This window comes from Hirundo rustica, chromosome 12 (genome assembly GCF_015227805.2).
Source record: "Hirundo rustica isolate bHirRus1 chromosome 12, bHirRus1.pri.v3, whole genome shotgun sequence".
In the NCBI taxonomy this organism is placed as follows: domain Eukaryota; kingdom Metazoa; phylum Chordata; class Aves; order Passeriformes; family Hirundinidae; genus Hirundo; species Hirundo rustica.
In genome coordinates this window covers 12,161,285-12,174,811 of record NC_053461.1, presented here as the reverse complement: position 1 = coordinate 12,174,811, position 13,527 = coordinate 12,161,285, and the positions used below count along the sequence as shown (strand labels likewise).

General features: G+C 52.3%; 1 protein-coding gene across 1 annotated transcript; it reads left to right on the top strand.

Moving 5' to 3' along the window:
• Positions 1–5,258: 5,258 nt before the first annotated feature.
• On the top strand, positions 5,259–10,952 carry FAM3D (FAM3 metabolism regulating signaling molecule D). The gene is made up of 10 exons (XM_040076598.2): positions 5,259–5,389; positions 6,103–6,167; positions 6,921–7,028; positions 7,322–7,342; positions 7,810–7,933; positions 8,263–8,321; positions 8,592–8,642; positions 9,631–9,715; positions 9,858–9,984; positions 10,203–10,952. Exons 2-10 carry the CDS (start codon positions 6,155–6,157, stop codon positions 10,290–10,292), a joined length of 678 nt encoding a protein of 225 aa, XP_039932532.1. The 5' UTR covers positions 5,259–5,389; positions 6,103–6,154; the 3' UTR covers positions 10,293–10,952.
• Positions 10,953–13,527: the final 2,575 nt, after the last annotated feature.

Below are 13,527 nucleotides of genomic sequence, written 5' to 3'. Positions count from 1 at the left end.
GGCTCTGAGTTCCTTTGTTTGTTTTTCTCTCCGGCGGCGGGCGGTGCGCGGCGCTCGGCGGGCGCGGGATGCGCTACACAACAGCACCTCCAGCAGCCGGCACACAGAGCTGCGAGGGACCCAAACCCGATCCCTCCCGGCCGAACAGCACCTGCCTCCTCCCCTGGAACCGCCTCCTCACCTTTCGGTCCCATATTGTTAGAGCAGCCCTCCTATAAATCTTTGTCCTCACGCGGTTGCTCCCATCCGGCACAGGGTAACTGCGCCGGGTCTCACCCGGGTGCTCGGCCGCCCGTGAAACCCTGGGGATGTGCCATCGCTTCGCTGGCACGATTCGCTCTTCGGCCAATGCAGCAGGGCCGGCCACTGACCTCTGCAAAAGTGGGAGAGGACAGGTGACTACAGGGGAGCGATTGTTTAGTGGAGGGTGAATAATCCCCGCAGCAGCACTGGTGGGAGGTGTGGGCTGCAGGGAGAGCCCGAGCCCGCCTTCACCCCTCGCATGTGGCATGCGGGAAGGGAAGGAGGTGTTTAACACAAGACAAACACAGAAGAGGAGCTACACTTAACACCTGCAGTAGTCCGGCAGGAGCAATCTGACACCATACACCCCCTGTGCTTACCAGCGGCCAAACCCTTCCGACGAGAATTTGCCATCAGTTTATCCCAGCGAGCACGCTCCAGAAAAGCAGCAATCCCTGGGCACTGCAGAGCCCAACAAGGGATCTTTGGGGGAAACCTCCTCCCGGTGCTGAACTGTCATATCCTGGGAGGGACAGTCCTGCAGCTGCATTCTTGGCACCAGTGTCCCAGCGCTTCCCACCGCTCACTGAGAGTGAATGCACCCAGTGTCGACACACGGATGGAGGAGGAGGAGGAGGAGAGCAGCTCCTCACTCACCAGCTCACTCCTGCTGATCTACCCCAGTGCTGATCACAGTGCAGGGAGTTTGCACCACGGATCATTCATTCCCCAGTCTGGCAGCTTTTAGATACCACATCTATATATATATATATATAATTTTTTTTTTTTTAATTCCTCTTTTTCTAGATCATGCCCCCTGGAGAAGCCTGCAAATGAGATTTGATGCAATTTAATTGCACTGCACCAGTTAATTAATTGCTAAGTCAAAACTAGGCTGATGCCCCATGCCCAGCACTTGACACATTCCCTAATGTTAGGTGGGATTTAAAAGCCCATTTTTACTGCATGCCACAGTGGATGGGCAAAACCTGGGCTACCACAGGATGCAGAGATGGGACACAAGGGCTGCCCACACCAGTGTGTGCCACAAAGAAAGCCCACATTTCCCCATCCTTTCCTGTGGTTTCAGGGAAAATCTTGGATGAAGTGTTCAGTTCCAGAGAGCAGAAGCGTTTCACACAAGATTTCATTTTTAGAGGCTCCTGGCCCTGCTGGTGGACTTTGCTCATTTCCTCTGAAAGCAGCAGAAACGCTTTCATTTCCATAGAGGACTTGGCTTCAGGTCCCCTAAAACAGGAGGCAAAACTCATCATGGGCCAGGCCTCCCCCAGGGTGTGACAATCCCCACGCCGTGGGCCTGCCCCTGCAGGGGGAGGAAACACGGGGACACAGCAGGGATGAGAGCTGTGGCACTCCAGGGCTTGGGGCACTTTGTTATTGAGCGGAGCCGGTTATTGCCAGCAGCTAAACAAACTAATAGGAAGGATATTTCCCCAGAGAGAGAGAAGGTTTTTGATTTAGACTGCGCTGTTTAAGCTCAGGCTCTCACCGCAGCTAAAATTTCCTTCCGAGGGCAATAATTATCTCAATGCAGAGCCCAAGCATGTGTTTGCTTTTCTGCTCCTTGTCTGGAAGGGTTTGGTTTAGAGGCTGTGATTTCCCCTGGTGTTCAGCACCCCCTGCACCTCTGGCCCAGCACTGAGTACCAGAGCTGGGGGGAAGCAGAGAAAAGCTCAGTGCTCAGCTTTATACAGAGATCACCCTCAGGTATTAAACCAAATACCAGGAAGCAGCACTGGTCCCACAGGGGTTCTGCTCCAGCCCTGTGTAAGCTGCAATCCCAAAGCAGCAATGTCGCTGCCAGCCCCACATCTCCACTGGTTCTTGGATAAAAATTGCTTTAAAAGCTCCAAGAGAAACCTTTTGGTTCTTCTAAGCGGTAAGAATGGAAAAGAAAAAGGAAAGAAGGAATGGGAACCCTTTTGTTCTTGGCTGCCAGGTAAATGAGATTCAAATAGAGAGCCCCTAATGCTAACTTCAGGAGTGATTTCTTCCTTCAGAACCATAATAATAACAATGATAAATGATTAAAAAGAAAACAGCCTAAATCTATATCTTGAGTTAACTCAGGACTCCTTTAGAGTTCAGGACTGGACCGATAATAAATGAATAAATAAATGCTCATTTGGAAAAGGAACCTGCAGCTTCCTGTAAATGAGAGGCAGAGGAGCAGAGCTCAGGGCCAGACCACACACACGCAGCACAGCTGGGGGGAAATCCTGGCAGATCTCTGGTTATTCTGGTTTTACCCCAGCTCGGGGAACACCACCGCCGGCCTCATGCCCATTGCAGCGCCCCTATCAGCCCCACGGGCTGGTTTGGTGAAAGAGCAGAAAGCCAGGCTGGTGCCCGCCCCGGGAGAGGTTTCGCTCTCCCGACGTGCCGAAAAGGCGAGGGCCAAAGCGAAGAAAGCCGCCGAGGTTCGTGGCGGCAGCGCTGAGCGTTTCCAGCTGCTGGCGGGCTCCCCGCGGGCAGTGCCCAGCGCCGGGCAGGGAGAAAAGGCTCGGGGAGGTGCCCGGGACCCCGAGGGCCGGCCAGGCTGGGCAGCTGCCGAGCACACGGAGCCCCGGCCTGCCGGGCTGCCCCAGCACAGCCCGCCGACACGGACGGCCCGGCCGGGACACTGAGCGGTACGTGGGCTCGACCCATCCCCGACCGGGGAAATGCGTTTTCTAGAGCATGACTGAAATTATCCTTCCTTTTGACCTGCTGGCAGGTTCGGGGCTTGCGCGGGGAAGGTTTTAGCTGTTCTTCCGGCTCGTGGGCTGCAGGGGAAGGGGAAGCCCCGGGCTCTGGCACCCTTTCCCTGGGGAGCAGCTGCGCTGGTGTCATGGGCTGAACGAATGAACTCCCTGTGTCAACAGGGACGTGCACCCACCCTGCCAGTCCCGCCCCGCACCCCTGCATTCAGTCGTGCTTTGGGAAAACCCCGGCTTTTGGACGGCTGGCTCAGCGGCTGTGCGCATCTGGCAGTCGCCCTTTTTGGAGTCTCATCCCCACCCCCTGCACCAAAATGGTTTTGTTCACAGTCAGGGACCTGTTGGGAGATGCGTTGGGCTCAAAAACGGACAAAAAGAATAAAAAGATGGGGGAAAGGCAGAAGTTTGTGGGGAGGAGAAGTAAAGTTTTCCTGCAGCAGTGAGGGAGAGCAGGAGCACTCACCTGGCGCATCCTGAAAGCCTCTCTGGGAGCACAGGGCTCTGCCTGTTCCTCCCACCAGCAGTGACTCAGCTCCGCCAAGCGGCACTCCGGGCCAGAGCAGGCTTGCGGGGAGCTTTTGCTTTACAGCACCGTGAGCCTCTAGCAATATTTGCCCAAGAACTTTCTTGTTCCTGGAATGTTTTTTAAGCAAGCAAGTTTCAGGTTTATTAGACAAATAACTCTGTTTAACGCCTATCACAATTCTTTCTTTTCTGGCCCTCCTGCCAGCAGCTCTCTGGCAGATGCCAGAGCACAGGTGCCTTTTATTCTGGCATAACCCTAGGAAGAAAAAAAAAAAAAAAATTATCAATGTAAACAATTAAAAAATAATATAATAGAAATGCCAGGACAGGGCCACCCTCTTGTAATGCAATCAGGTTCCAGGAATTTCACCACCCAGGGACTTCACCCAGAAAATTTTATCTAGGATTAAGGTGAAGATAAATAGCCTAAAGAAATACATGACTTCCCTAAAGCACAGGCATTTATTGGTTTATTTTTCCATTTCTCTTCCTCTGCAATGAAACAAATATGCACAAAGACAAAATACAACTTTGGTGAAGGGGAGGGCTGTGCCACGGGCCCCAGTGAGGCCAGTGCTGACTGTAGCACTGGGGACCAAACAGGGAAGGTTTTGCAAATCCAGTGGAGTTTTACTCCACTCACTGTGTTCAAATCACACCCAGGTCTGAATTCTCATCAGATCCAGGCTCAGCTCATGGCACCCGTGGAGAAGAAAACAAGCTCCCAAAGCAAACCAATATCAATTTTGAAGTCTTCACAACTTGCCAAGGGGGATTGTGAGAACTGGCCCCGTTTTCCAACCCCATCATCAGATCAGGCACTGGGATGGGGAGACAGAAATGGGAAGAGGGTTCCTGTGTTTATAAACTTTATGATGAAAGGAGCAAGAGGGAAGAGCCTCGTGCTGCCCCTCCAGATCCCGCCACAGGCAATGTTTGTCCTCCAAAACCTTTAAACTTTCCTTTTTTGGGTCTGTGTCTCTTATACCATCACAGTGAAATGGGCTTGCTCATGCCAGCTCTGACACAAGCTTTAAAATCCATTTCAGAGTAACTGCAGAGGGCTGAGCTGGGGGCAAGTGCTTTGGTCATCACAGACCCCCCTGCCACCTCCCCTGGGGACAGATTCCTGCTCACATCCACCCCTCCTCTGAGAGGAATAGCTGCAGAGAGAGGGCAGGTGCTGCTGGGAAGCCAGTGTGCTCAGCTGATACAGTCAAAAGCACATTGTCTCCGTACATGGGGGGACACAAACACCTCCCAAGGCTTCCCCTAAAATGCAGCTGGGCCAGTCTCCCACGGGAAGCTGGCAGCTCCGTGCAGGAGCAGCTCTGGCAGATTGTCCTTGCTGCAGAGTCACTGCAGGTGTGGGGACCGCAGAGGGGTCTCGTGGGGAGAAGTGCCAGGCTCCAGAAACATCAGCTGAAACATCACTGAGGGGCTGCCTAAAAACCCCGACAGTGACGCTGCAACCCACCCCTGGTGTAGGGGAAGCCACAGGGAGCATCTCCTCAGGGCATGGAGGGGGAACACGGGTCCATCCAGCCCGGGGCTGCTCCACAGCCACGGTCAATAACACAGCAAGCCCTGGGAGGGCACCCAGAGCAGGGCTGGGCAGGAGGAAAAGCTTTTCTCTCCTTCCTCATGACGCAGCAGCCTGAAATCAACATTCAGCCCAGCCCTGCTACAGCCCGCTGCTCCTTATTTACCCTTCAAACAGGAAAAGCAACTCTCAGCACAGCTCGTTCACAAATTTTCTGTCAAACATTACTAAAGGGCTGCTTTAGTTAACATTAGGCTCATTAACTCTCAGCACTCATCTCACAAGTGACAATTCGCCGTAGGGCTCAGCGTGGCTTCCAGGACAGAGGTTCAACAGACTGCAGCCCCGAATTTCAAAGGTAGGAGTGGTCCCAGCCCCTGGGGGAGCCCAGTGCGTGGGGTGGCAGTGGGGCAGAGGGCAGCAGGTGGACTCTCCCGGGTAGGAAATAGTTCATGCTCCAAATTACGGCCACGCCCTGTCCACGGGGTGAAGACGCTCCAGGATTTGGCCAGGTGGAAATATTTTGGGGTTTAAGTCAGGTGCCCACAAAGCTGGCCGCTCCCCTCAGCACAGCGGCGCTGCCCTTCTTCCCTGCTCGTTTGGATTTTGAGGGAAGACAAACTTGTTCCCAGACATTCCCCTGACTGCGCAAGGCCAGATCACAGCTCGTCCTCAGACAGCATTTTGCAGTCCCTCATATTTGAAATCTACTTTGCATCACCCCAGATGGGAATGCAGCGCAGCTGTGACTGAAAGTGTCCATCTCCTTGCTATCAGCAGAACAGAAAAGGCTGGCCCATTACCAAGAAGGGGGCATGAGCCAGGAGTCCAGGGGGCAGCAGACATGGGGAGGGTTCTGAGGCTCCAGAAGGAAGCGAGCTCAGTCAGTGCCACCTGCTCCAGGACTTAATCAGGGTGGGACCAAGCAATTCTGCATAAGAATTTGTACATCTTTGATGACGCCCTCACTATTGCAAATATGACTAAACAGGGCAAATATCTTCTCGTCTAGAATCTGCCTGGCTTTGGTGGGTTGCAGGCACTCTTTAAGGTGCTGCCTTCTTTCCTCAGGGTGACCTGTGACTGGCAGTTCTTCCCAGCTGTGCTCTCTCTGCCCACTGCCATGCGGGTAACAGGTAAGGAGGGACACATATTTACTTTTCTCTGTCTGTTTTTCTGCAGTTCTTTATGCCTCCTTCCCATTTACATGATGCCTTCCAAGCCCAGCAACCCTGCCCTTCCCCTGCCAGGGACATGGGAAAGAACCTTTGTATAAGCATCAGGTTTCTACAAGATTTGTGTGGATTTCAGCCTGTTGTATTTTTCCCAGTGAAGCCTTCTGTGACTGGGAAGAGATGGCTATTGAGACGTTCCTGGTTCCATAAGAGCCATTCAGCTGCAATAAAAGTACATTTTTCTGCTCTCTTTCCATGCAGGACTGGAACGTTTTGCTCTGATGAGCGCTGCTTTAAAGCCAAATGCCAATCACAGTTGTATCAGCAGCTGCTCGGCTGTAGCTAGTGACTAATTGGGGGATAGCAGCTTTCCCAGCGCTGGGAACACAAGAAATATTTGGATTTACATAGCCTTCTGAGTAATTATCAGATTTACTTTAACATAGAGAGAAATAGGAGTAGTGCCTCCCAGCAGAGCAGGAATGCCTGTCTGAGCACAACCACATCCTCTGCAGATGGTAATTAAGAGATCAGAATCCATTTGGAGGGTGAGGGATTGTTAGCTGCCTTCCCACACCATGCGAGCTGGGCTGTCACCCTGCGCCCGGTAACCTTGGGACGGGCGGATCAAATCCCAGGGAAGCAGAGGGATGATCCAGGGTCTGCCCCGTGCTGCAGCCGCTGCTCTCAGCCGCTGCTCTCCCACACCTGCAGCTGTGATCCGGTACCTGGCGCTGCTCGTCACCCTGCTGAGCACCTGGTTCATCATGCAGACGTACTTCCACCGCAGCTGGAGAGCCGTCAGCCTGCGCAGCTGGCTCGGTGAGGCACCAACAGGCTCCGGAGGGAGGGAGCCAGATGTTCCACAGCGAGCCAGCCCCCGGAGCTGGATATTGTTGCCCTGGCCGCTTGTGTTTGGTCTCTGGCCGAGGCTTTAGCCACCAGCTCTGACCACTAGGGCAGGGAGGGGACAGTGTGGTGGGCTGGGTGTGTCCAGGGATGCCTGCCACCGTGGGAAGCAGTTTTAGAGAGCTGCTGCCTGAACAGCTGCTCCTGGCTTGGGGAAGAGCCAGCAGCTCTCCAGGGTGTCTAATCCTCCTGCTTGATGCCCACAGGTGCCGCAAACAAGCCCAACAGTGAGTATCGCTCTGGACTTCATCTCACAACTCCACTCCAGGGCTCAGGGGGATGGCGAAAGCGTGAGATCTCCTTCAAGAGCCCCTTCCCTGAAGCAAAAATCCCCCTCTCCCAAGCACGGGGGATTTTGCTACTGCATACAGCAGTGGGGTCTTTGGCAGGTCCCTGCCTTGGCCCAGAATGGGGAAACTCTGGGCAGAAAAACCCCGAGGGTCTTGTCTTGGACACCAGCTCCGAATGCTCCCGGCACACACCATGTGTCACACCTGGAGCAGCACCTGCCCTTGGCACCATAAACCTCAAACAAGAAGCTGGTCCCAGCCCCAGGAGAGGCCTCCATCATGCATGAAGTTGGTCCGGGTGTTGCCCCCTTAGTGGGCCACTGTATCCCGGGGTCACTCCCACTCAGCCCCAGGGTCTCCGTGGGGATAAAGCCATGACTTTCAGCTCCACTCCTCCCTCGCAGGTGAGAAGCTGCCTCGGCACAAGTGTGGGAACCAGAAGAGCTGCCCCCAGAATTATTTTGCCTTCAAGATCATCAGCGGTGCTGCAAATGTGGTGGGACCCTCGATCTGCTTTGAAGATTTGGTGTAAGCAGCACCTGGCAGGGACGAGGCAGCCGTGGCCGGCCTGGCCTTCCAGAGGGCAAGTTTGGCCTCTGCCAAGCACATCAATGACCATCACAGTGTATTTGTGGTTAAAAAAAAAAAATTAAATAGATTTCTTTGCTACCACTTCTGGTTATTTTGCCACCTAGAGCCACTTCACCCACCACAGTTTCACTGGCGTCAGCATCTCCAGGGCCAGTAGGGTGTTTGTTTTTGGCCGGTTCTGGTGTGTCTGTGTCATTGAAAAGCAAATATTCGAAGGAGCACATGACAGTCCTGCACTCACTGGTGCTCTCTGCTTTCCTTTCCAGCCTCATGAGCAGCGTGAAGAACAACATTGGCAGAGGCCTGAACATTGCACTGGTGAATGGTGAGTCGGGCAGGCACTGAGCCCCTTCTCCCCACTGCCAGGGGTCCTTCCTTCCCCAGGAAAGCACAGGCCACTGGAGACCCCGTCCCAGTGCTGTGGCTGAGCCAAAAGCACATCCATTTGGGGGTGCATGGGGAGCACAGCCACAGTTATGGTCACAAGCACTGCCAGCGAGAAGGGAGCAAACCCACCTGGGTCGTGCACAACCAGCTCCACAAACTCCTCCCGGCGCAAACTCACTGTGCTCTGTTTTCAATTTTAACCTTTCAGGAACAACTGGGCAGCTCCTGAAAACGGACACCTTTGACATGTACTCCGGAGGTAAGCACTGTCACTCTGCTCCTTGGTGGTTCCCAGCCAGGGCTCACGCCAGCACTGCTGCCTGCTGCCTACTTCAGCTGCTTCTCTGTCAGGTATTTAATAATAAAGTCAAGTGGTCTTTGGCCAGACTTGCCAGCCTGGGTGGTAAACGCCCGGCTTTCCCTGAGACCATCAAGCCTGGAGTCCTCACACTGCTTCCACAGCCAAGATTGGCTTCTTGCTCCTTTTATAAGCATTTAATAGCCTGGAAAACAGGATTTCACTAACCTGGATAAACCAAGGCACTCGAGACGAGAAAGGTACTTGCTGAGATCAGGTCGTTACACTAATCCTGATACTTTGCAACTTGTAACTCAGTTTTTGAATACTGGTGGTGGCTGAGCAGCAGCTCATTCCCCTGCCTTTCTCAGCAGGACGAAGGAAGGAGCTCAGGGAGACATGGCCCCTCCAGTCACCTCTTCGGTTTGCAGCTCTGGAGTTTTAAGGAGAAGCACCTATATAATGAGGTTTCCAGCCAAGTTTGCGAGCGAGACGCTCGGTGGGAGAGGCACTGGGAAGAAGGCAGCAGTCAGCTCATGTGCCACTAGATGGGGCATTGGAATTAAGCATCCCACAGATGCGGGATGAGGAATAATTTCCCCAGTACAACCAAAGGCATGAGGCAGTTCTGCGGCCGAGCAGGTTCATTTCTTGTGTTAGGAAGTAAATTCACACAACTAGATTTTAGAGTTAGCAAGCAAAGTTTAGGAGGAATTTCCACCCTGCAGTTGTACCAAATGGAGGACATCAGTCCCGTGCACTGCAGGAGAGCCCAGGTGGGAACAGAGGATGGGGAATGCATCATTTGGGAGCCCACCATTCCCCCAAATCCTGGCTAGCACCAGCACAGTCAGGTTATTTCCCACCAGCCCAGAGGAGCTCCCCCAGCTACCGTGCAGAAGTACCTACTAATTCCCTTTTTTCTCTCCCTAATGCTCTTCTGTCCCAGACATTACCAAGCTGCAAACCTTCCTCCAAGGGATCAAGCGTGGCACCCTTGTGCTTGCAGCGAGCTACGATGATGCTGCCACAAAGTGAGTGTGCCCACGGAAGCCACCCCAGGCTCCCCAAAAACATGCAGCTGGGGGAGCTGGACATGCTGCTGCCACCAACAGAGAGGGTAAAAGAGGGGACACCCACCAGGCACCACAATGACACCCTCTTGCCCTCTTTCAGGATGAATGACAAAGTAAGGGCGTATTTTATGGAGCTGGGCAGCAGCCACGTCCAGAAGCTGGGCTTCCGGGACAACTGGATCTTCTTGGGGGCAAAAGGGCTGATGAACAAGAGCCCCTTTGAAAAGGTACGTGGTCCTCCCCTGCATGAGCTCTGCAGGCTCCATCCTCTTCATGGCACCTCCCAAGCTCCATCTCACCTGCCTGTCTGCAGAAGACCATGACCAGTGGCATTATCCCCCACGCCAAACCGAGCTGCAGCTTTTGCCACGTTGCAAACTTGCACTGTTCCAGTCTCCTCATTCATCTTCTCTCTTTCTCTTTTTTTTTTTTTTTTTTCCTGCAGCACATTAAAAATGATAAAGAGACAAATAAATACGAGGGCTGGCCTGAGCTGTTGGAGATGGAGGGCTGTGCCCCCAGGAAGATGGACTAGCATCAAACTGCAGCCTGCCATGGAGGGCAGCTTCAGCAGTCACACAGGGACACCAGCCCCATCGTGGGGACTCCACCCTCTCCACTGCCAGCTCACAGAGTCCAGCAGCTGCTGCCTGCTTACAGGAACTGGCTGTTCCACAGCAGGAACCCTGCAGGGCTTGGAGAAGAGCTGTACAAGTGCCTGCAGAGCCTGAGCAGACACGTGGCCAGGCTGCAGCCAAGCCATCCTCATCTGCGGGTCAATTTTGGGTATTTTATTTTTTCTATCTTTAAACTAAAATTTTGTAGATGGTTTTGTAAATTTCTTAAATGAGATTTCTAATTATAAAATGCTACCTTCTCCCTTCCATTTTCAAGCATAATCAACACTTTCACCCACAGGCACAGCATGCCAGGTCCTCTGCCGCCAGCCAAGCATCACCATCACCCATCCCACAGCCCTGCACACAGGAGCACCCCCTCCCCACATGGCACAGGGTAAAGTCATCCCTGGGGATGCTCAGACTGGTGGTTTCCCCTTGGAGCTCTTGCCAGTGTCCTATGGTCTCCTACGGCCATAATAAGGCCAGAAGCCCACAGGGATAGCTTGCAGCAATGTAGGTTAATATTTGCAGACCAAAGTATCATTCCTGGGTGTTAAGAACTGGTTTGAACCCAGAAGAGCAAAGAAAATGAAGTCTCTGTGTATAAAACAGAAAGAACTTCGAAGGTTCAAAATATTCCCAAAAATGAGATAAAAAACCAAATTAGATTAAATGCTGATAGCAAAAAAAAAAATTGATATATTTTTATTTAATATAAGAGAGGCAAAATAAAGAAAGTGAAAACTAGGGGAAAGTTAGAAAATGCTAAGGTTACTTTTAAAAGCATAGGATAGGTCACCACCTCACTGTGCTACATTTGCTGATGATGAGACTGGGTGGGGGGAGCAGAGTAAGTTTTCCTCTTTTCTTTTCTTTTCTTTTCTTTTCTTTTCTTTTCTTTTCTTTTCTTTTCTTTTCTTTTCTTTTCTTTTCTTTTCTTTTCTTTTCTTTTCTTTTCTTTTCTTTTCTTTTCTTTTCTTTTCTTTTCTTTTTCCCCTGCTGTTTGAAGGGTCTCACCTGCCTTCCCCACCTCTGGAGCAGTCTGGCCGTGATGCAGCAGCCCTTGCCCCGAGGTGCAGGCGCGGTGCTCGGTCGCTGCGGCCGAACCTCAGTCCACTGGTGCTGCTCCAGCCACGGGCCACAGGAGCAGGGCAGGGGCTCCACAACTCACTCGAGACTTCGGTCCAGGGCTGCAGGATCGAGGGGGTCTCCCCAAGCGGGCGGCGTTGGCTCCTGCAGCCTCAGGGTGTCTCACAGCAGGCAATGGTGGTGGGGGAAAGGCAAAGGTCAGGGACTCTGCCCCTCGATTTCCCCTCCACATTTTACCTTCCTTTTTATGAGCTTCAAGGTGGGCTGCTCACAGTCCATCCCACCCGTAGTTTTCAGGCGCTCAAGAGTGATTATGACAAGCAGACATAATGACAGAGAAATTTTTGAAGCCATTCTCTTATTATCAGGCTCTTACATTGGGTTAAATCCAAGCTAAATCCTCTGTGACACATCCCCATCAAAGGGCAGGATAATTCCATGGATGTGCCAACATTGCTTTGCCCTCAGGGCAGGATAGATGGATGGATGGATGGGTGGGTGATGGATGTGCAGGTTTCCTGGGCAGCTGAAGTTGTGCAGCACAGCCAATAGGTGGGAGCCTTTTCCCGGTTTTACCGGAGCCAGCATCACTCTGGAGCGACACAGAGCACCCGGGCTGGCACCCACTGGGGTCAGCCACATATCCGGAGCTGCACCCCAGCCTGGGGCCAGCAGACACCTCCAGGAAAGGAAAGATCCCTGCCCAAAGGCAGGGCAGGAAAGCCCCACAGCCCTCCTAGAGCACCGAGCAGCTTCTGGGGAGCATCTACCCCCTGCTCCTGTCCAGATGCATCAGCCAAGCACGGTCTGTTCCCAAGCCCTCCCTGAGCCCTGGCACTGCTGGGATCAGATGAGCTGCACGGGTGATGGCCAGGCTTATCTATCATCAGAGACAGGGATGAATTTGCATCGTGTACAGACTTTAATTTCCGATGATTGTATCTGGTTTTTCCCCATTATCTGAAGCAGACCAGCAGCTTTGCAGAACATGAGGATGGAGTGTTTTTCCTGGAGCATTTGGAGCTGTGCGGGATATCAGATTGTCCTGCACATCCTTCTGTGCTTCCAACAGCCCCTACACAACTCCTAGAAGCGGTTCACAGGGTTATCCGAGTCCTCAGGTCACCTCAGGGGAGCAGAATTGAGAAGCATAGGCAGGATAAGGCCAGGAAAGGACACAGCCTGTCCTGTGCTGGCCACCTGAAGGATGAAACCCTAGATCCAAAACTCAGCCCCACCAATCAATTTGTTTTCCCTAAACAAGGAAAATTCCCCACATAAACTGTGCAACACCTGTAAGAACTTCCAAAGGCAGAGCTGAAATAAAACCCCAAAACAGTCATCGCAGAGGAATCCCCGAAGAGGTGTAGTATTTTATCCCAGCTTATCTTCCCACGCTCTTAGCACACACCTGATGGCACTGAGGGAAACCTCTGCCATAAATCGATCCCTAAATCTGCTGCAACAACAGCGGTTAATCCCAAGTGCTGAATCATCCCTACTCGTGGCAGCAGCAAGAAATAACACCACCAGCAGACACAACAGCCCTGCCGAGCTGCGAGCGTAAATATGCCAACTATTTTAAGCCCCCCAAAGGATCTAGATTCACTCATAAACCAAACTGAACGCAGCCCAAGAGCTGTAAAGGTGGCTCCACAGGGTAAACCAGAGCACAGCATCAACTACAGCCCCAAAAACAACCAGCCCCATTCAGCCACAGGAAACTCTTCCTAGCCCTTCGCAATGCACATTAGAAATCTGGTTTAAAGCCAAAATAAAGGAAATTTATGTTTCAGCACGCTATAGGCAGTTAAAACTAGCTCTGAATCCATCACAGAGTAGTTACTAAGGTACATCACTATTTTCCAGAAATAGGAGAGCTAAAACTGCAACTCCCGTGCAGGGACCTTCGGTAGCAGCCAGTGTTTTGAAGAGCCATTCCTGCCAAAGTCACTGTGCCCTGATAAATAAATCAGGTTTTTAAGTATCCAGACACTGAGAGGCACGGAATAAATACAGATTCATGAGTCAAATTGAACTTGCTAATTTCTTTAAAAGGAT

Excerpts from the sequence above, each read along its gene's own strand:
- FAM3D (XM_040076598.2), top strand. Across the intron at positions 7,029-7,321 it reads CAGCCTGCGCAGCTGGCTCG|GTGCCGCAAACAAGCCCAAC; the intron begins GTGAGGCACCAA and ends TGATGCCCACAG. Across the intron at positions 7,934-8,262 it reads ATCTGCTTTGAAGATTTGGT|CCTCATGAGCAGCGTGAAGA; the intron begins GTAAGCAGCACC and ends TTTCCTTTCCAG.